This window comes from Paramormyrops kingsleyae, chromosome 9 (assembly GCF_048594095.1).
Source record: "Paramormyrops kingsleyae isolate MSU_618 chromosome 9, PKINGS_0.4, whole genome shotgun sequence".
Taxonomy (NCBI): Eukaryota; Metazoa; Chordata; class Actinopteri; order Osteoglossiformes; family Mormyridae; genus Paramormyrops; species Paramormyrops kingsleyae.
In genome coordinates, this window is record NC_132805.1 from 12,102,942 (window position 1) to 12,126,260 (window position 23,319).

Genomic DNA, 23,319 nt, shown 5'->3' on the forward strand with positions numbered 1-23,319 from the left:
TGCTGTAATGTTTAGGTGGAAAATAGCAGGAGAACATTTTAAACTGGATTTCAGAAAGCACTTCTGTGCACAGCGTGTAGTTAGAATATGGAATAGTCTTCCTGTTAGTGTATTGCAAGCTAAAACATTGGGTTCCTTTAAATCAGAGCTAGATAAGATTTTAACAGCTCTGAGCTATTAGTTGAGTTCTCCACAAACGAGCTTGATGGGCCGAATGGCCTCCTCTCGTTTGTAAATTTCTTACGTTCTTAATGTATTGTATAATCAGTGACTGGTAGCTGCTCTACTGTTTAATGTATTTGAGCATAATCAGTGACTGGTATCTGCGCTAGCTTTTAACGTATTTCAGCACTGGTAGCTACTCTAATGTTTAACGTATTTGACCACAATTACTGACTGGTAGCTGCTCTGACTTTTAACGTATTTCAGCATAATCAGTGACTGGTAGCTGCTCTGTCGTTCAGCGTAACATTTAATGCATCTGACGACAATCAGTTACTGGTACTTGCTTGTTAGTGACGATCTTAATGTTTTCAGAGCGCGTGGGAGTGCCTGTGATACCGGCACAGTGAACTTGCCAGGAAAGACCCTGCTTGGCGTGTCAGATGTAATTAACTGGAGGGGAGAAGGCAGGCAGTCATGTGAGGATCTCTCCACCTGCACGGTCTGTCAGGTGAGGGGAGTCTGAGTAGGGCTGCTCCACACCCCTCTGGATACCATGCAGACAGAGGGGACAACAGCTACCTGGAAACCATCCCCCACATCTACAGAGATGGGTAATATCCAAAAAGCCCAAACAGGGGCACAAAACACATGATTTTTGTTGCTCTTCTTTACCATACAAACACATAGTTACTATGGAGTGTGTTGATATTATGTAGTAGGATGACTGTAGTATGTAGTAGGATGACTAGTACTGTTTACCCTGAAAACAGATAGGGTCCATGCACTGGCAGCATTAGCTGCAGTGATGTGGTGGCCATTTTTAGATTTGAATACAGTGTGAAATGAAATTATTGATTAAAAATGTGTATAAACTCATTTCTCCTCAGTATGACCTAAAGTTTGTTTTTTTTAGATTTTTTATCTACACTGTGTGAAAAGTAAGGGAATGTGGTACAGACATTCATCCTGGAATGACTGATACCATGTTAATCGGGATTAACAGGTGTCCTGGTGTTTTTCTTAAAATCTCTTTAACACTGCAAACTGCTGCAGTGAAAGCAAAGGAGCATTTATCAAGACCTGCCGCATCAATGACACATTATGAGATTAAACGTCTGTATAGGGGCACAGATGCTGTTTGGCACCATTGCTTCTTTTCTGTAGAACCAGACAAATTGTGTGGGCTTGCCCAAACAGGAAAGGGTCCCCCTGTTTTATAATGAACACAGAGAAACCTGGAATGAAGCTGCATGAGCTGAAACGTCTTCAGAGGGGTTTCTTGAGGATCTGGAAGGGGAGTTAATGGTTAGACTTTGGGACTGTCGGGTGGCAGAGATTGCAGGCTCCAGTACTTTCTAAAAGTGTCAGTCTCTGTTCTGCTGATTCGAATCAGCGATGTTTCTGCTGATATGTGGGCAAAGTAAAGGAATGAGTCACATTTGGTGACTGCAAGCCCCTTCCTGTACCTCGCCTTACGTGGTTTCATCAGTTTGACGAGGACTTGACGGGGAATGTGCTTCCTGCACTGCCTCATAATGGAGGGAGGTGTTGTACATGTTTGAGGTGGCACCTAGAATCATTTGTGGTTGCCCTGGCCTCCAGTGCTTATCTTGGAGTCCTTTGCGTGTTAGTGGTGGTTAAATTTTGATTGATTCACTGCGATCATCTGATATATCAGATTCTGTGGTTCTGGCACCACAGTGTTCAGCATCCCTGATGTTGCCATACCTTCCGCTCAGGCCTCATCCTGCTATTTCCTTTACAGTCATGGCGCTAGCTTGCCCCGGCATGTTCTCAGACATGACCTCTGACCTCGTTGTGAGTGAGAAGGTGTTTTCCATGTTCTCACGCCAGTGCTATGCAAGCCTCTCCTCAGGGCTCCCAGCACTTGAAACGCAGCCAGGGAATCCCTGCTCCGGCTCGGCCCGGCAGCAGGAAGTGGGCCGTGCCCGGCGAGGAACAATGACAAAAATGCAGCCACAAACACACGCACACACAGTATCCACGCCTTATCTCAAGCTGGTCACCCGTGACTCCAGAGTAACTTCCCGTGATGTCACTGCCCAAATATGGAGCTTCTCATGTGACTAATTTTTACAAATGTCTCCCACCCCCACCCCCTTGTCTCACTGCGAAAGAGAGTCACACACACTCTCTCTCTCACACACACACACACTCTCTCTCTCACACACACACACACACACACAAACACCAAGAGCAGCTGAGACACCAGCATTCCGGTTCATTCTGCTGCTTTCACCTTCAGACGCAGTGTTTGCAGTCAGTTGTTCTGCTGCTTTTCAGACGCGGCTTTTGCAGTCGGTTGCTCCGCTGCTCTCAGTTGGCTCTTGTTGCCGGTGCAGGTAGGCACCGAGTACTGGGTGGTGGGGGTGGGGGGTGTCGCTCGCTGTTACCTCTCTGCCTCTCCAGCTGCCCCCGCTGAAGGATACGGACTGAGTCTCTCTCACTTCCCCTTGTTTCACAATCTCCGTTCTTTCACGCTCATTCACTCTCGCTGCCTTTTTCTCTCCCTCCCTCCCTCCCTTTCTCTCTCTCCTGCCCTCCCTCTCTCCCTCCCTCCCTCTCTCTCAGTCACACACAAACCCACATACCCGCACTCTCTCCCTCTCTTTTCCACAGATTCCCAGGCTGATTTCCGACCCCGAAGGGACTACCTGCTGCCAGGTGCGGGACGCGTTCCCCTAGCCCTTCCCTTCTCTCCACCAGGATGCCCTGGCTGGTGAGTGTGTGTTTCTCTGTGTGTGTGTGTGTGTGTGTGTGTGTGTGTGTGTGGTGGGGGGGGTAAGGATGCTGTTTCTCCGACTCCCTTTGTGCTACGGCTGCCGCCGCCGCTCGTGGATGTACCGCCTGAGCCCTGCAGAGGGGGCTGATGCTGTCACTCTCACTCCTTCCCACCCTCTCTCTCTCTCTCTCTCTCCCTTTTAATGAATGAATCGCCTGTACGCGGGTTCTCTCTTTACTCACTTGCCTGGCCGCTCCGCACCGCGCCCGCCGACAGCCTTTCCCCCCAAAGACACGGCAACTGCCGCGCCTCTCAGCACCGGTGTGTGCATGTGCGAGAGCGCTAGCGCGCATGTATGTGTGTGTGTGTGTATGCGTGTGTGTGTGTATGTGTGTGTGTGTTTCGGCGGAGTGGGAGGACCCTTTTTTAAACACACATGCATGCATCTCGCCGGCTCACTTGGCAGCGAGCTTTGGGAGACTGAGGTGCAGAGCGGGAGTATGAACACGGGGACGCCTCCTTACGGCCGGAACCCCAGGTAGGCGGGGGGGGGGGGGGGGGGCAGCAGTCTTAAATTTCTTTGTACAGGTGATTCCTGATATGTGATCGTCCAAATGTCAGAGATTTACTGAGTCTTCCTGCCTTTTTGAGAAGCTACAAGGGAGTATGTGGGGAAAAAGGCATTGTGTGACCGCTGTAGTATTACAGATCTGTTCAGTCTTTCTGCCTTTATAGAACGTATATCACGATTTTATACACACACACACACGCACACAAGCAGGATTTCTATTTTTTAAAATTTTGTATGGTAGTTTTATATAATATATATATTTTTTTTATTTCTTCAATTTAAATTTAAATGGTAATTTTGTGTTTTGTTTATGTTGTTTCATTGTATTTCATTGTATTTGTAATAGGATGAATATTGACAGCATATAATTATTAAATAGTGTCATGCAGTTTTTTAGAAACCCTACAGAAATGAAGTTCCTTCGTCCAAAAGACATGCTGAATCAATGGCTTTCTGTGTGCACATTACGCGGGCGATGACCTCATAGCTCAGGATGACCCGATCCCCCTGGGCTACCCCGCTTGTGGATGCGATACCCAGGCACCCAGAGTCGTCAAGACAGGGTTCAAGAGTCATGTGACTGCTGACTGGCCGACTTGATGCTACCTTGACTTATGATTGAGTCACTTATCTAGACCAATTGAAAAACTTTTAGATGAAGCTGGCTTAGGTGTCTTGTTATTTTTCAAAAGTTAACAGTGAAAGAACTAGACAAAGTGTAATTATGAATTTAAGGGGATTTGTAGAAGACTAATAATATCAGAGGATACCTGTGCTGCCTCTGTCCCTAACGCTGTATGCTTGTGCTCACATTTGTTTGAGTGGAGTGTATGTTTGCGAAGCTTAGATTTTCATACTAAATCTACGTCTATAGTAATGTTTTCTCTGCAATCCACAGCATACATGTTGCCTGAAAAGGTTTGACACTGAAACGTATTTTTTGCGCTCCCAGTGTTTAAACTGCATAATTAGGAGTTAAACAGCTGTATTTGCATCTCGCATGAATGATTGGATTTTGTACCTCGTTCGTGGCCACAGCCGTTTTGGGTTTTCAGCAAGCTTTTGCCGTGATATGCTTTTAGAAGCCGTGAGTGATCACATGCCGCGTTTACCCTCGCCTGCTGCTTGTTACATTCATTATGCTTTAGCATCACTTGGCACAGTGCATTTGTGGCTCCTGCAGCTCTGGCGGAGTGTAAGCTACACCTTCCCAGAAGCCATACAATGCTTCGCTGAGCTGGCAGGGTCCTTCCTCAGCACCGGAGATGTAGGTCTTGGTTGTTCGTTCCGTTTCTACGGAATGGAGCACTGTTCGGACTGACAGACGGCCCTGGAGTGTGTAGCTCGCAGCTCCACAGGGCAGAGGGCTGTTTCTGTTCCTCACATGGATGTGAATTTTCATCTGCTATGCATGATTGGGTCTTGGCTTTCTCTGGCTGCTCCTAGCACCATGTTTTGTTTTCTTTATTCCTATCCCTCCTTATGTTTGTATTCCACTCCTGGTAGCCATTTTCACTGTTTTTAAAACTTAACACAGCAACTAGCCTTTGGGGCCAGGGCTGTATTGTTTACCCGTTTGCTTCTGAAAGCCATGCAAGTGCTGCAAAGGGGTTTGAAGGAGCAAGTTGAAAACTCCAACAGGTGGTAGCATTTGTTTGAAAATCGAGAGACATGGCATCTTATGGGCCACTGTCTTCCATCCACTGATCTAGATGACACATTAGGACATGTGTCCTGAGCTGGAAGCACAATGCTGGATAAAGCCAGAGTTCTCACATCACCTGTCTAACAGAGGAAAAATCAGTATGTATGTGATATTAATGAAGAATACAGTATAAGGCTGGAAGCTTGCAAAGAATGTCAGGCTTGGCTGAGTGCATTGCACTAGAGCCAGGGGCAGTGAACACCAGACTCACAGGGGTATAAAACCCAGCACCACCTTTGGACATTCTGTTTTCATGGCCTCCACTCACCAGCGTATCTGCAGCTGCCGCCTTTGCCAGCCCATGACCTTGTCAGCGGCTTCTTAACGATTCTCCTCGTCTGCGGACCCCATACTAGAAAGCATCCAGGTAATGTGAACCGTTTCGTTTTCTTCGCGGCAGCTCAGGTGTTTGCCTTGTTCTTTATGACTCTGAGTTGTTATTGGAAAGTTCTGTGTTTTTTTGGAAAACAGATCATGACTCTGAGGGTTACAGGAGTTTCCAGATCCAGAAGTTCAGCTTGATTTGGTTTATGCCATAATAGAGGTACCTTATTTTTAAGAGAAACATCAGAATTTCCACCGTGTGGCTTTGGGTGGAATTGATTCCTTTATGACTAGGTGATTCATTTAGAGGCTAAGACAAATTGCTTGCAGGCCATCTTGGAACACTTGTTAACCTGTGTCCCCCTATTTTTTCCCTCATCATGGCATCTTTGGACAACTTACAGTCACCTGGAGGTTGGGGTAGCAGATGTTCTGGAAATGCGAGAGCAAGCTCGTCGTTTGCACTCAATCAGTCTTAGAGAAACAAATAGGCTTTTGTGTTTGTTTTGGTTATCGGGTCTCACTAGGACAGCCTCCTCTATTGCGTTACATTTATCTGTACAGCAAACATCCGCTATGAAGGAAAGCCTGTCAGTAAAGTTTTTGCAGCACTGTGGTTAAGTGACTTATACGTGGAACACGGCTGAGAACAAACGTTCAGTGGTGTTTCTGTCTTTCGTGGTCCTGTGCGACCTCTTACACTTTATACTTGCTGCTCTCCATGAGGGCCAAGTGGCTTAGCGTGGTCATGTGACAGGGCACAGGGGCTGAGTGGTGGGTTACGTAAACTCAGAAAGCTATGCTTGTTGATTCTTTCCACCAACAATTGGAAGATAGATGGATGGGTATGCAGAAGCACCGTCAATACAGCAGGAGTAGGGTGTTGTGTGATGCGTGAGCTTGGCAATGAGAGAGGCACTTTCAAAGCGGCCAGCTGACCCCCACAAACATGTGAGATGGAGAGGTCTGCTTGGTAGCGTGTGTGGTATGAGGGAGGCTTCGTATGCTGGAAGAGGCCATCTCTGTGGTCCCTGTCATTGGTGTTCAAAAAGTGGGGGTGTGCGGTGCTGGGGGAGCAGGCCGCGGCGGGCAGGCCGTCCCTCCACTTCCTCTCGCCAGCGTGTGTCTGTACTCAGGGAGGATGCTGGGGGATAAATTTAGACCTGCAGCTCTCCTTCCATCTGCTGCCACTCGGTTTAGGCCCGTTTCCATAGGAACCGGTGCTGGGCTCCCTTAAATGGGAGAGAAGGAAAATGAAAGGCGTTTTGGAGGTTGCAGGGGTTTTGTTCTCCTCCAAGCACATACTAATTCTCCGTACGCCTCCTTATCTCCCTCTCAGATCCGTGCCGGACCGTTGTGGTCGCTGTTTTGAATCGGACCCGCTCTCGTGGCACCGGGGTTCTATGCCTTCGGAAATTGGCAGCGTAAATCCGCGAACTCCCCGCCGAAAGCTCGCGTCGTGACCATTGTTTAAACTGTCTGAATGGAGGCGACGGGAGACTATATTTAGCAAGACTGTGGAGTGGTGATTAGGCTGCCGGCTGGTGGTGCTTGGTTGCTACCAAAAAACGGGTCACCACTATGAGAAATATTCTGCACCTGAATTAAGTGCAGGCTTCAGAATGTTTGCAGGCCATTCAGGGGTGCCCCGGAATCCTACAGACTGGGCTCGCAGACTGGTGCCTCACAGGATGCTGTGTTTATGGTGTTCTCCTGTCAGAACATGGGACAAATGACCAGGGGGTCTGTTGGTGCTGCAGAGGACCTTCTGGGGAGACATGGAGCTATGGATGTCTGTGGTCATATCATGGTGTTAGATGCAGTATTTTGTATTTGTTCGCTAGGGTTAACTAATCCGTATAAAGGTTAAAAGTATAACTCAGTGGTAACTACGTTTTACCTCTATCTGCTGGTGCTTTGACCACCATTGCTCATTCGATGATAATAGTCACAGCAGAGGGGACAGCATCCACGACAGCATTACAGTGGCGTCCCCGAAATAGCCTATCCCTGCTGCCCAGGCTCCTCCGGCCCTGGTATCAAAAGCTGAGCCAGTTCTGCCAGAAACTTCTAGAAATGAAATCCAGGTCCCGGTCTGTGAACAGATATTTATATCCGTCTGCGAGGTGCAATTAGCATGTGCAGAGCAAGGTGACATTTCTGTTGTCAGATCTGCTAACGTCGCCTCCGCCAGCCATGTGAAATGTGCAGGGGGATCTGCCAGACGGCTGCGCCCGCTCAGGTCGCCTCCGCGGAGCTGGCGTGAGGCTCCTGGGGAGCGGGCGTGGTGTGCCAAGGGAAGAGGATAGGAAGCGGTTATTACCTGCCACAGTGTACTGCTGGATGGTGAAGTCCATACGGCGGCGTTCAGAGCCTATGAGGCTGCCAGGTAGTGAGGAAGCTGGCTGGGGGTGTAATTGGGGGTGTGCATAGGAGTGTGCTTGGGGGTGTGTATGGGGGTGTGCATAGGGGTGTGCTTGGGGGTGTGCATAGGAGTGTGATTGGGGGTGTGTATAGGGGTGTCCTTGGGGGTGTGCTTGGGGGTGTGCTTAGGGGTGTGCATAGGAGTGTGCTTGGGGGTGTGATTGGGGGTATGTATAGGGGTGTGCTTGGGGGTGTGCATAGGGGTGTGCTTGGGGGTGTGCATAGGAGTGTGCATAGGGGTGTGTATAGGAGTGTGCTTGGGGGTGTGCTTAGGAGTGTGCATAGGGGTGTGCTTGGGGGTGTGCCTAGGGGTGTGCTTGGAGGTGTGCATAGGGGTGTGCATAGGAGTGTGCTTGGGGGTGTGCTTAGGGGTGTTCTTGGGGGTGTGATTGGGGGTATGTATAGGGGTGTGCTTGGGGGTGTGCATAGGAGTGTGCTTGGGGGTGTTCATAGGAGTGTGCTTGGGGGTGTGCTTCGGGGTGTCCTTGGGGGTGTGCTTGGAGGTGTGCATAGGGGTATGCATAGGAGTGTGCTTGGGGGTGTGTATAGGGGTGTGCTTTGGGGTGTCCTTGGGGGTGTGATTGGGGCTGCCCTGCACCGTGGTGACAGACCTTTTTCACGACTGTCTTGTTTCAAACATCCATGATGCTTAACAACTCAAACTCTACCAGTGGTCTGGCATAGTGGAGACACATGCTTTAGTAATTAGCTCAAAACATCTTTTCAGAAGCCAGTAACTAATTCACAACCCACACTTAGAAGACGGTAAACCTACTTTTCAAAACCCTGCAGATAATCTTCACTCTTTAGCACCCCTCGAAAGCCATTAACTAGTCCCAAGCCACTCTTCAAAACATAAATGTGTCCAGGTTCACCCCTTAGAAGTGACTAACCAGTAAAAAAACTTCATCACAGGTCTCAACTGTTTAAATGGGCGCCTGGTACTGGTAACTGGCCAGCTCTTCACACAACTTTCCACTTCCTCTTAAACACGCCCAGCTCCCCGCACCCAGGAAAACGTCAGCCACAGTCATCGTGGGAGTTCCTCTTCCCTCTTACATGAATACAGATTGAATCCCACCATGACGAAACTCCAAAACTGATTACATTCATCACCATGTGCAGCTTCCTTAAAATATGTACTTTAATTACTCCTTAATTAAATTAGACTCTTAATGAGATTGTTCACACAGAGCCAGTTTTGAGTTAAAATACCATTTGAGACATTTGTAGTGTTTGTTACTACAAATCTAGTGTTCACGTTGGCACACACTCACACAGACCTGTGCTCATATCTTTGTGGGGACTCTCCATTCATTTCTGTGGGTAAGCCCTAATCCCAACATGATGACCGTAACCTCTATCCAGCCCTAACCTTAACCATTAGTAACCAAACAAGGTACAAGTCTTTTGGCATTTTTAGTTTTTTGATTGCAGTCACAGAGTTTATTGAATTTCCCCTTGTGTGGACCAAAACAAATTATCCCAGCAACATCAAATAACAGGTTTTCATCACATTGTGGAGACAATTGGTCAATCGGTAATGTATATTTGACACAAACACACATGCGTATATACACACACACTGCTGCCAATTTGCACTGCATGTGTGATGAAGTCCGGGCTCCTTGCTCCTCGCACCTCCTCACCGCACGGGAGGTGCTGCTGTCTTGTGGGCCGCCAAGTCGCTCGTTATCATTTGGAAACGGCTCATTTACATCCCGCACATCCCCGCTGATTCGCTTTCCATCAGTGTATCTTGCCAAATTCATCTGTATGTTTAAAACCATCCCTCCGTCCTTCCCTCTGTCCATCCATCCCCCCATCTATCCCTCAATCCATCCTCCAGTACAGTATATGTCAGTATATACGTTGGCGGTGTAATGGTTTGCTGTTGGGTATTAGCCCTCCTGTGCTTCAACCTCTTGGCTGCCCGCTTTGTCTGCATCCTCAGAAAGCTGTTCCTGCTGCCTACAGAATGATGCTTCGGACTCTGTGGGACCCTGAGGCTTTTTGGCTGGACAGTCTTTTTGAGCAGCCCTAATACAGCTCGGATACAGCCGGCTTCTGAGCACCATGGCTGGGATTCAGAGATCAGAGCTGCCGGCAGCCCCAGGCCCCAGGCCGCTCTGCGTATGGTGGCCGCGTGCTGTGTGTGTGTGTGTGTGTGTGTGTGTGTGTGTGTGTGTGTGTGTGTGTGTGTGTGTAAGCGAGTGAGGGCTCTCTCTCTCCCTGTGAGAGGTGCTGAGAATTAGGGGATAAGGGGAAAGAGACAGAAGGAGGGCGAGTGAGTGCCGGCCTCCCCGCGGTCCTCCTTCGCTAGCCGCTGACCGCAAGATCTCCCCGCTCTGCTGACTGTGCACCGCCGCCCCGCTGCTCACTCTCACTTCCTGCCCCCCCCCCCAGTCACTGCCATCCTGCTGTCTATGGCAGACTTGAAGGCAGGATGGGCTTGATGGAGGGTGGTGTGCAGGGCTCTGTGCAGCATTGTCATGCCACATGCCAGTCACTGATACCACAGTGACTGACCTCCCTTTGGACTTACACTGCATCACTGGCAGAGGAGAGAGTTTGGTATTGTGGGGGATACGACTTAATCATTTACATGTAAAGGTCTGTTTCCTTGGGGCCGGTGAATGTCATGTGAAATTAAATATTAGAGTGGTGCACATGCCCCTCATGTCCCCTGCACTGGATGTTAGTAAAAAAATGGCAGAGCCTCCCCAGTGGAAATGAAGTGCACAACTGTGTTCAGTGTGCTTTCACTTTCTGGCCTGGGCCGGTGTTGGTGGTTCAGCCGTACGCATCAGAATGGAACTAATATGGGCTGGGGGTGGCTTGGGGGGGGCAGGGGGGTTGGGGGGTGATGCGTCTCCCACTGGTGTCCCATAAACAGAGGCTGAAACAGAGGCCCGGGTAACATTCGGGTAGCTTGTGTGTGTGTGTGTGTGTGTGTGTGTGTGTGTGTGTGTGGACCAAATGTTCGCACAATGTGATAAAGATATGGTTAAGGTTAGGGCTGGGTAGGGGTTAAGGTTGTTATTGTTGGGATTAGGGTTTTGCCCTTGGAAATGAATGGATGGTCTCTACATAGATATGAATTCAAATGGGTCTGTGTGTGTGTGTGTGCGTGTGTGTGTGTGTGTGTGCATAAGCATGCACTCGTGAGCGTGTGACACTCTGCCTGATTGCTGGCCCCAGCACATGTTTATGGTGGCTAAGGTCACGGGTCCCTGCTCCGTGCATTTGTGCATGCAAGCACCAGCACCCCCGCCCCCCAGCTCTGTGGGCTTCCCCATCCTGGGGCTCAGAGCTAAAGCAGCATGAATAATTTAGCTGCTCTTCGTACTGCCCTAAACCGTCCTAATCGGTCCGTTTAAGGGGCGCCTGCATCAATGGGATGCCGAGGATCATTAAGTCCCGCCTGCCTGCGGCCGGCAGCAGACGGAGAGCGTGTGAGGATCCCTCCAGAACCAGCTGCTGCCCCAAATGCACCCCCCCTCCGATTCTCCCTCCCGCCCTCTTCCTTGGACCACACAAAAGAAGCAATGGCAGCCCGAGCAGGCACGGGGGGGGCGTTGCCATGACGCAGCGGCACGTGACCCGCACGTGCCTGACACGCTCCCCCCTTGCATTCCCGCGCTGTGACAGATCTCGCGCTGGGGGCCCCCTCTAGCTGACTGAATGGACCAGTGGAGCAGACAGAATGCAGACTGTGCCACCTGGAGGTGGGGGGGGGGCTGCTCCATGTCATGTTATTGAACATGCTTTTTGCATACAGACACACGTTATTATATGTGTGTTTTTCAGGTACATAAACAATTGCTGATAGAAGCAAACTAAAGCTTAAAACACCACTTACAAGTGATGGAAATACTGCTATTTAATATCATATTGCCGTATTTTGTATGGAGATGATGTACCCCATCAGTACCCCTGTGTTAAAAAGGAATAAACCATCTCTCTCATGTGGGGCCATAATATTAAATATGTCAGAAATGCTCCCCCTTAGATGTGGCTTGATCTGTTCTGAAAGCTATAAAGTGATAATATATAATATAAATTTTAGATGTGAGGAATAAAGTTTCTCCATTAAGCACTGGTTCACCGTGTTTAAAGGGTATGAGTTCGACCCAGCTTACATCAAACCTCAGACAGAGAGAGTAACATTAGCATATACTGTCACTCTGAGCTGGTGATCAGTGCTTAAGTGAGAAATGTTTGAAGTATTCACCGCTTTATGGTATTCTGGTTATTGTTCGGATTTTTTTGTAAGGTTTCCTGTTTTTATTTCTGTTCTGTTTGCGGGATCTTGTGTGTCTCCATTCTTCTCCTATAGCCACTTATTCAGAATGGAGTCACAGTGAACCTGGACATTCAAGTGACTTCAAGTGTGCTTTGTCATTAATGTGACATAGCCAGCATCAATACAGCAGTTTTTCTACACAACAATAAGTGTGACTGAAAATGAATCCTACATGATGAAAGAATCCTTTCAGGATTTCACACATTTGTTACGTCGATACTCACTGCTGTGTTGTGAACAGATGTTGAGAAAACAAACTCAGTCTAGCAATGAAGGCGGATTCCAGGGATTCGAGGGCTGGGGTGTCTGTTTTGGCAGTCACATGAGTAATGAAGCCAGTATATAGGAAACACACGCGAAGCTCACAGAACCGGCCTTGTTAAAAACTCGTCACGCAACTCTGCCGCTTCAGCCGGAGCCAGTGTCATCCACAAAAGTCGCCATTATGTATAGCGATGGGGACTTTGAATAATTTCCATTTGTTGTGGGCAAGTTCTCTTCCAGCCTGCCCTCTGTTTTTTTGGAAGACATGAAAAACTGGTGGGTAACATCTGGCAAGGTGGCTGGGTCGGGAGTCGGCCGTTGTGAAAGCCAGTGGGACAGACTGGGAATTACACCATGTGCGCTGAGGGGGTGGTTCTGAAAGAGAGGTGGCTGGATTCGGACCCCGACCGCAAAATGCTGCCAGAGATGCCCAGGACTGCTCCCCAGTGGGATGGATTAGCTGAGGGATGCACTAGGGATAATGACCATGAGAGACGTATGACTGCTGAAGCTGTGCGTGATGTTTATGTGGCGACATCGCTGCCCTGACTGCCTGTGTGGGGGGGTGCGGCTAGAGGGCTGCGGCGGTTTGAAGTGCAGATAGTCTGCTGATACTCTTCATGTCGTTCACCTCATCTTTCTTTTCAGTACTCCCTCCCCTCTCATCCTCTTCCCCTTATCTACAGCTCCCCCTAGTGCCTGAATGCTGCTGTGCTGGGAGCACTGTCTGGAATCCCCCCCCCCCCTTTTTCTTTTCTGCTTATTCATTTCACTTTTGCTCTCCAGGAAAAAGCAGGGTGGGTGGACGGGGGGGGGGGGGGGGTCCTTTCACAGTTTTCCAGAAATCAGATGAGGCCCCAAATGCAGTGTTCCAAAGAGAATCTGCGTTTCATTAGAGACAAATTAGCTCAATTATCCTGCTAAGGCAGAGCCCTCTGAGCGAATCTGCATGCCACGCCATGACCCGGCAGAGCTAGAGTCTTGCGGAGCGTGTGCGAGCCAGCTGCTCTGTCCGAGAGGGGCCATGCGCTCCACGTGTGTGCTTGTTTTCCGAAACTGAGCCAGCCTCCAAATCTTCCAGCCCAGCTTGAGTGTGGCTTGCATCATTTATCCAGACACTGTAGATTCCACTCTGAGGATCTGATCCGTACCGTGTTCGTTAGAGTAGGAGACGTATTGTCCTCTACTCTGTGCTCCTTTGTGTGGAAACATGTCTCTCTTCCTCTAAGCCAAAACAAAAGATACCCGAAGTATTTCTTTATTTGGCTGCACAATGGAGTTCCACCTGCCAAAGTGGGTGGATATTGATGATATTAACAATAAAGGCTTCATTCATATTTTTGGTCCCTTTGTTTTTATCTGTAGAATTAAATGTAGCTGCTCTATCCAGCAGCCTCCGTTGTCCAGTAAACTTTCACAGCCGAGAGGCTGAAATGGGTGACTGCTATTCCGAGAGCAGCAACATCTATCTGTTGTGTTGGTGGTGAGTGGACCTGGGACATTGATTTTACGCTGTGTTTTCTGTTTTGCCTTTGTGGTGGTTGTGCAAATGACTCACAGCGAAATGCGGTAGCCCCTGAAACTGGGCAGTGGCAGAAAATTGCTGTAGATTTAGCCGTAATGAAGTGATCATTGACAACTAATGAATGGCACGGCTTTCAATTCAGATTAATCTCTTACAACATGACTGCCATTCGGCCGCTTAGATGAATCAGATTTGGACCCTCTGGACTAGAAATCTAGTGCTTGTGCACTTTTTACTTGTGCTTTAGTCAAGGACTTTTAAATGTCAGCTGAGTAAAAAAAAGAAAGGGAAAATGTTCAGAAGTGCCATATGCCTGGTCAGACACATGACCTGCAAGTGAATAACCTCTAGATCTGTTCCCATTGAGGGTAATAAACCTCAGTGGTGGAAAGGTTTTAAGGGACCTTGGATCTTGTATGCATGTTAAGTCAAAGCCTGCTTGTGTGTTGTGCCCTAATGTGTGCAGTTTGGTGTGGTGGGGGGCGGTGGGGCAGTGGCCAGGTGTTGACGGGAAAGCCTCTTGCCGTTTCGCTTCAGACATTAGCCAGAGGGTTCAACGCTCGACAAGGACTATAATTCATATGTAGACACTGAGTTATTGACAGTGCCAACATCACTGACTCACCTTCAAAGGCATCTTAATCTAAGGTGTTGCCTGATGAGGTTTGTACAGGATTGGGTGGATTGAATTGATACTTAAAGTGAGATCCAATACTGTAAATCCAGTAACTGTTATGTTTTAGAACTTAAAAATATATGCTTTCTTGGCAGATGCTGTTTTGAAATGAGGTGCAGTTTTACTGTTCTACATGACTGCAAAACTGAAAGATATAATAGATTAAAAAATAGTAATGTTAAAATAATTAGAACTGAGAAATCAATATTGATTTAACAGAATTATGGGCACCATCATTAGTAGTGTGGGATACTGCCTTCATGGCTAAACTACACCCAGATCTTGACTCTGATAGCAGAGAAAATCTCTTCTGGATTGGCATCAGATGCTGACCAATGGATGTGGAGAGGATGAAGAATTTTTCCTACAGAACATAGCAGGATCCAGCCGGGAGCTGTAGCGATGTCGTAGGAATCTGTTGTCCATTAATTCATCTTTAGTCTTTTGTTGACATCTTATTGTTATCCGTATATAGTTGTGACTTCAGCATGAGTTTTGTTTCAAAGGTATAGGATGTAGCAGGAAATGATGGGAAAGATTCAGATTTTTCAGTAAGTTTGTTGCATAAGATGAATTAATTTGCTGTGGTATGTTAACCTTGCATTGGGGGCGTGTAGCACCGCTCTCACCTGAAGATCGCTATTCACATTCTAAATAGCCGCATTACCACGTATTCAAACCGCATTCGCATGCGAATGAACAACGCTGAAATGAGAACAGGTATGAGATTCGCTGCTCAGAGTGGCAACGCTGGTGCAAACACAGCAGCAGAGACGAATGCATAAGCCATGTTGTAGCCAATCAGTGTAAATACTACCCAGACATGTGCTCTTGTTTATTTGAGTCACAATGGGCGTATTCACACATTTCTTTACCCGATACCAACTGTCGGATTATCATGTCGTTATCATGTGAATAGCGCGATTTGCAAGTGAGTGATCAGAGCTGCTTCAAGACGCAGATACTTAAGTCAGTCACTCTTTTTCTTTTTATTCGTATCACAAAGCTGTAAAAATATATTTAGTTTCTACCTATATATATTTGAAAAGTAGACTGAGGGTGTTTTTTAAATGTTTATATGACAAAAACTCTGAGTCGTTTAAACGGTTTGGCGAAATTTCTGGCTGACTCCGGGGGTTTAATGTCTAGAACCTCTCATATGATAATTCAATCATTAGTGTTTGTACATTGTGAGCAGTACAAGGGAAACTGATTGAAAAACATCAAGCACATGCAGGGATATACCTTCAGATTTAACCTGGAAAAGGCTCTTTCCCTTTGGGAGTGTGAGTCATGTGACAGGTCAATACCAGGTATAATAATAACTTACAGTATGAGATGATCTACTCCATTCTCTGTCTGTTTTCACAGAACCAGTGAGGTGACAATCAGCAGCGGAAAGCTGAGAGGGGTCTCAGAAGAAAGTTGTTGTGTGCATCTGGACCGTTGTCTGACCGTGGACCAACTCTAAGAGCAGTCCAAAGGAGGTGCTAATAAGCTGGGTATCTGCAGTAAACCATGGGAAGATCAAGATGCAAAGTGATCATGTGTTCGGCGCTGGGTGATGGATTGCTACATTCTGCTTGGATATTACTCTTAGCCCCGCTTTGATGGTGTCCGTTTATACTGTTGCATTGAGGCCTTTGCCATACATGGATATGATTTAAAAAGAAACTCATGAAATTTTAATAATTATAAAGTGAAACAAAGGAAAGAAGAAGAAACCTTTTTCACTAGACAAAAGGAGCTCTTCAGACACCCTCTGGCTGTTTTTTTTGCAGAGCCTTCTCCATGCCATTATGTACTGGGAGAGCTCTGCAGCTTTGTGGCTAAATCAATGAGGCGGTGTGGTCTGACTAAGACAGAAGCATTCCCAGTGTTTATTTAAGGCCTCCTCCCCACTCTATGGAGGCCGAGCACAGCCAGCCGACCGGTGGGGAGCGGTCTGCAGGGCAAGAGCATCCCCTGTCTGAGCATCCCCCGGAGGACCATCTGTCGCAGCTTCAGCAGCTGCAACAGGCTCCCTCCCGACCTCCCCATGGCTCTCATGGTCGACACCATCACCGGCAGCCTAAGCGTAGTGACCTAGAGCGGCAGCTCCTCCGGCTGCAGCATCAGTCTTCTACCTCTGCAGCAGTACCGACATGGCAGCTTGCAGGTGCCCCAGGTCCCTCTGGAGGGAACTTTCCCACAGCCTCTCAGTCATCTTCTTCCACTCAAGGCTTGCATGCCCAGGTAATACCATCACAATGCAGCCAAGAAGTCCAGGAGGGTGCCCCGCCCAGGCGGGAACGTAAGCCCCAGAAGCCGGGAAAGTATGTATGCACTTACTGCGGCCGTCCATGTGCCAAGCCTAGTGTTCTCCAGAAGCACATTCGCTCCCACACTGGAGAGCGCCCCTACCCCTGTGTCCCATGCGGATTCTCCTTCAAGACCAAGAGCAACCTGTATAAACATCGCAAGTCCCATGCCCACCGGATCAAAGCAGGGTTGGCTACCAGCAGGGAGGACTATAGCTTAGGTGGACCCGAGGGGGGTGCTCTGGGGGAGGATCCAGAAGAACCAACAGAGGGAGAAAGCACAGACTCAGAAGATGAAACAGGGCAACATGCCCCAGTGTCCTCCCAGGAGAAACTGACCTCACAGAAGAGTGGAAGCACAGAGACACCAAACTTAGAGGAGCCACAACGAGCTGAGGACTCCCAGGCAGTTAAACAGAGACTAGCCATGAGGTTAAGTGAGAGGAAACGTGTGCCAGTAGCTTCTTCAGATGATCCACCTTCCTCCCTGGGCCCTGGAAGTAAGGGTAGTACAGAGTCAGGTTATTGCTCCCTTTCTGGGAGCACTGAGCTGTCCCAGGTGAGTCCTCCAAATACCAATGCCAAAACCTATGCTGAAATAATTCTGGGCAAGTATGGACGGCTGGGGCAACAGCAAAGGGGCCCTCATCACCAACACCTTCAGTCCTCTTCCACTTCTTCCTTAGGGCAAGAGGAAAAGACTATCCCTTTTACGGTGCCTAAGACACAGGTCATAGAGCACATTACCAAACTTATTACCATTAACGAAGCTGTAGTAGACACCAGTGAAATCGACAGTGTCAAGCCCAGAAGGTCTTCCCTCTCCAGGAAAAGCAGCATAGATCCCAAGTCAGAAGCACTTGGACCCAGTAGCAGCAGTGCTGTTCCTATGAGTCTTAGTGGCTTTTCAAGTGAATCCCTCCGCCCCAAGTTCCCCAATGTTGATTTGATGGCTGGTCAGGCTTCTACAGTGCCTCTCCTAAGAAGCCACTCAATGCCTTCCTCAGCAGGCCAGGCCGATTCTGCCACCACTTCTCGCAGTTTCCGTCTCAGTCATTCGTTTGACGAAAGGCAAGCTGTGGTAGCAGAGATGCGTGTAGGCCACCATCACCGCATGCTGAAGCGCCAGCCTGCAATTGAGGTACCGCTTGGAGCAGAGTTCATCCCTGAGGAGAATTCTCCCTCAGTTTCATCCTCTGTCACCCCTCTGACATCTGACCCGAGCCGAAAGCAGCGCCGTGGACCCAGACTTTACGAGTGTGAAGCTTGCGGTACCCGGTGTAAGAAAAGAGAGAGCTATGAGTCACACCGTCGCAGTTTCTGCACGGCACGCCAGCCTGAGGAACCGAAGAAGGGACCGGAGAGCAGCACTTATCGAGAGGACAGACCTCAAATGATGCATTATAAATTCAGGGCTATGGCAATGGCTGTGCGCAAAAGGAGGAAAGAGGAGAGTCTGGAGGAGGATCCTCCCAGCCCAGGACCAGCAGCTGTTTCATTTCCACTTAGTGCCCCTACCCCTGTACCGGGACGAGAAGATATGTTTGAGAGGGAGACTTCTTTGAGCACTTCCACACAAGTGGAACCAGACAGAAGAAGCAATTGGAAGGAGATCTCTGTGATCCAGCACACCAGCTCATTCGAGAAGCAGGAAAGTATGTCTGTGGAAAGCCAAGAGAAAGATGAGAAACTAATTAGCGTGCCACTGCCTTCTGTGGAACACCAATTACCGCTGCCACTGAAAACTCAGCAGCAGCCACCGCCGAAACCACACCCAGTATCCCGCTTGGTTCGCCAGCATAACATTCAAGTGCCAGAGATCCTTGTAACCGAAGAGCCAGATGCAGACATGGTGCCGGTCCCAACCACAGCTATAACATCATTGGTTAAGGAACCAGAGAAGGTGGAGGAATTCCAGTGGCCTCAGAGAAGTCAGACTTTAGCCCAGCTTCCAGCTGAGAAGCTGCCACCAAAGAAGAAACGCCTTCGACTAGCTGAGGCAACCCAGTCCTCTGGGGAGTCGAGCTTTGAGTCAGTTTCACTGCCTCGTAGTCCCAGTCAGGAAAGCAGCATATCCCATGCCTCTAGCCGGTCTGCTTCCTTTGAGGATTCAGGAAAACCTGACTCTGAGGTGGCTCCAGCTGGTGCTTCTAGAGGCTCCCAGGGTTCCCACATGTTGACTGTTCCTTCTGCCCCACACCAGCATCACCATCCTCATCGGGAGATGAGGCGCTCAGCTTCAGAGCAGGCCCCTGCAAGCACCCAACACCCTGCCCAGATCGTTGAAACCCGGAGCAAGTCCTTTGACTATGGTTGCCTCTCCCCACAATGCTCCTCCACAACCTGGAGGGAGAGACGGAAGTGCCTCCTGGTGAAACATGCCACGCTGGGGGAGCCGGATCAGGAAGATCAGCCTGCTGGTCTATCTGCCAAACCTGGAACTCCTCTGGTCTGCCTGTCCTACACTACTCATCCTGCTCCATCTTCAGGTTCAGAGTCCAGCATGGCACACTCCTCCTCCAGGCATAGCCCAGATTCTTTAAGAAAGTCTGTACAGCTTCTTCAACCCTCACTGCCTTCTCTCTCCCAGTCAGTTTATCCCCAACATACACAAACTCCAGAGACATTCCCCCAAGGACAGCTAGCTCAGCTCTTACCTGCCACAACAGGCATGACTGATGTCCCATCTGCTCAGATCATCCCTCGAGCTTATTTGCAGACTGCTCCACCCCCACTCCACGCAGCTCAGCTCCGCATTGCAGATCACCTGGGTCTTCCTCTTCAGCCCTTCTCATCACTCCTTCCCTTGCAGTATCCAACTGGTGCTGCCCAGGCCCTCTACCTCCCCATGCCAAGTGGACTAACCCTTCAGGTTCCCAAAGAACCCTTTCGGGAATCCAAAGAATCTTCATCCTCCTCGCAGACACCCATCCCCTATCATCACCAACCACACCATCCTCGCCCGATCATCGCACCCTGTCTAGAGCAGCTGGCACCAGTGGTGTCACTTGTGGTGCCAGTACGTCTCCAGACCCACATTCCCACCTATGCCAGTGCAATGTACACCACCCTCTCTCAGATCCTCGTAACCACCCAATCCCATGAGCCCGTCTGCTGCTCCACTATGGTTCTCACGAGCAAGCTAGAGGAGCGTACACTGCAGAGCCCATACTTAACGATCCCCACTTCAAAGAGTTACCTGCCTTTGGAATTGGAGCTCAGGATGGGTTCAGAAGAGGGATATGGATCAACAAGTGTGGGTGGGAGCAAGCGCATGCTTTCCCCAGCTGGAAGCCTGGAGCTCAGTACTGAGGCACAGAGGCAACAGAAGCGTGTGAAGGAAGAAGAGGAAGAGGAGAAGGAAGACAGTGAAGGCATCAGAAGAGGAGGTGATGGTGAAAAGGCTAAAGACAAGGTGGCTATTGAAGCTGCTCTGGTGCATGAAAGCAAAGAGAAGGTGGTGGAAGCAAAGGAAGAGGAGCCAAAAGAAGACAAGGGCGAGCGAGCACCAGAAGAGGCAGCGCCCTCCAAGGAGGAAGAAGAGGAGGAGAGCATAAGAATCCGGGTCTTGGGTCCAGAAAGTCACAAGGGGCCATCGTACCATAGCCTTCATACCACCACCTCGGTCAGCTGGTGCTACCTGAACTATGTGAAACCCAACCCATCCCCCCAGAGGGACCCCCAGGCTTCTGTGTACTCCTCCTGGTGTGTCAGCATGCACAACCCCAACCTGCCTGGCCTTTCCACCAAGGTGGCACTTGCGCTGCTGCGCTCGAAGCAGAAGCACAGCCTGGAGACCTACACCACAGCCATGGCGCCAGAACCCACTGCTGGCAAGCTGGTTCCAGCTAATGCCAGGAAGCCACGTATGACTGAAGTAAGTCTAACAGCCATCATGTTTAGGTTACATTGTTGACATCATGCAGCAAATCATTTTTTTAATCAAAATCAGTTTTTCTCCCCAGTCAGTTGTAGAATGTTGTGTCAGCTACTTGCTTCATACTCCTCTATCGGAAGAAGAACTTCTTGAGCAATAGCACACCTGGAGGAGAGCGCTATTCCCTTGATTCCATCCGCAGCCACCCAGCTGACTATAGATGTCATGGTTGAGAACTTAGAGCCAGAGAAACCCAGCCCTCTGATTAGGGCTCAGCCATATTGGAGAAAAAAATCACATTGCGATATTTGATTTTTGGTGATAAGAATTGTAATATTTACCAATATAAACTGTAGCTAAATAGAATTAATTATCTTCATAAAGAGGTTGTCAGTTGTCAGATAAGTTGGTGGTGTTGCTGTGAGTTGTGCCAACAGACACAAAGTGGTGCCGACAAATTCTATGGTCAACATTGTCTCTGTGGGATCTGAAGTATTCCATACATCAGAAGACAAATGTCTTTTGGGGACTAGGTCTTCTTTGATTTTTTGCTCCTCACTAACTTTTGTAAAATTTCTTACAAATGCATGCAGAGCTCATGCAAAAGTAGAGGCAGTAAACTGATTTATTAAGATATAATCGATATGTTGATGATCATGCATGTCTAATCCACGCAGAGGAACGCAGAGCTGTGTTTGCCCTCTGAGCCTTCCTCCTACCACAGCAGGGACCGCTCCCCAGTCACTCTGGTAGAGCACGCCACACTTTACACGCAAGTGCCTTAGAATTCTATAAAAAAAAGTACTTTAAACGCACATGAACTCAACAACAAAAGATTTCTATAGTATTAAACTACATAGTAAAACTATATTATATGTGTTTATAATGTCTGTGTTGGAGGAAGCTATGTAAACCCACTTCTGGTTTAGTGACTACGTCAGGTAGCCACCATTAAAACCAATAATAAAAACAAAATCATTTCTAACCAATGCAAAACCAATGTGCGCATTTATGAGCAAATTTTGTACGCTTGCCAACAATGCACACAAGAGTGAGAGTAATGCTGGCGTAACTGTATAAGAATTTTATCTGTATAAAATAGCAGCAACCCTCAAACTTGGCAGCATGAAGCACAGTCACAGTGACGCCTAGCCTATCGTGATTTTCACTTAGCGTCCATTTCACTTAAATCTTTAATCTTTTCTAATTTTACCTTAATTCCTCCAACTGTATATCCAGCTGTATTAACCATTGTGATTTTAATTTACTGTGTATTAACGCATCAGCTAAACAATTATGATAAATACATAAGGGATATAAAGCTTTGGTAGGTGACAGTGTGTCCTCTGGAGTTTGGGAGGTGCACGCTGATGAGCTCGAGCCTTCATTGCAAGCACACTTATACATTAAGCAATTTCCCTATGGAATCAATAAAGTTTTTTCTGGTTCTGATTCATATGTAAGGTTTACTTAAAGCCTCATGTTGCAAAACACAACAGTAGGAGTGACATAAACTTGCAGGAGTGACATACTTGCGTGAGTGACACATTTGTGCGAGTGACAAACTTATAGGATACTTGTGCAAGTAGCATAAACTTGTAGATGTGACATACATTTTGTAGGTTTGACATACACTTGTGTGAGTGACATACATTTGTAGGAGTGATATAAATTTGTGTGAGTGAGTTTCCCCCTGATCTCGTCATTTCTGTACTATGTGGTGTAGAGGAGAGCCACTGAAGTCGTCTTTGTTTGTCCTGAGTATAGGTACGAGACACACCTCCCCACACCCCCTTTGAAGTGAAGGAGACACCTCCACCTGAGAAGGAGGAGGAGAAGAAAGGGAAGCGGGAGGAGGAAGCGCCCTCCACATCCAAACGCTGTGAACCATCGCGTATCCGGATCTTCGAGGGCGGGTAAGCAAGTCAGAGGCAGAAAGAGACCCTGTGCCCCCCAGTTCATTATAGAGTCATTAAATAGTGACACGAAGTCCACTCCTTAAACCACCACAGTGTCCTCATGTTCTCTGTTAGCGAAACACATCAGCATCAGAATTAGTGGTGCGAAATTTGGGTTTTATGAAAACTAGAAGGATGACTTTGATGCAGGTGTTTACAAAGATCATATCCTGAACATTAATCAGAAGCTCGCATCTCAGTTCTAAATCTTAGTCTTAAGCTGCGCTGTGGATGCAGTCATTTTTCCCAGTTCTCACAGTGGGCTTTGAGCCAGGTAGAGGAAAGGAGGGCACCTTTGTTCACTGTGGACCCCTGTAGCTGGTGGTCAGGCATGGAAATACCTGCGGTTGTGAAGCTCTTCAGCTCAAGGGTAGAAAATAACTCGCCTCACAAATGGCCCTTAACAGAAGTGGACGGATGTGTATGTTGTTTACATAGGTGGAGCAGGGTCTGCGTAGGAGTATCAGGGGTGCGTGTTGTT

At 48.3% G+C, this 23,319-nt stretch overlaps 1 protein-coding gene across 11 annotated transcripts in view; it reads left to right on the top strand.

Annotated features, from left to right (window-relative positions):
* The window catches only part of hivep3b (HIVEP zinc finger 3b), a 104,746-nt gene that overhangs the window by 69,938 nt on the left and 11,489 nt on the right, over positions 1-23,319 (top strand). For 7 of the 11 annotated variants that reach the window (XM_023807666.2, XM_023807668.2, XM_023807665.2 and 4 more), the window contains 3 exons: positions 2,806-2,905; positions 16,075-20,880; positions 22,648-22,796. In XM_023807666.2, coding sequence (XP_023663434.2) covers positions 16,609-20,880; positions 22,648-22,796 — 4,421 coding nt within the window. In that variant the 5' untranslated portion in view covers positions 2,806-2,905; positions 16,075-16,608. Of the gene's footprint in view, positions 1-2,805; positions 2,906-2,967; positions 3,447-16,074; positions 20,881-22,647; positions 22,797-23,319 lie in introns of those variants that run through there. The other 4 variants (XM_072716332.1, XM_023807672.2, XM_023807674.2 and 1 more) reach the window with 2 other exon arrangements.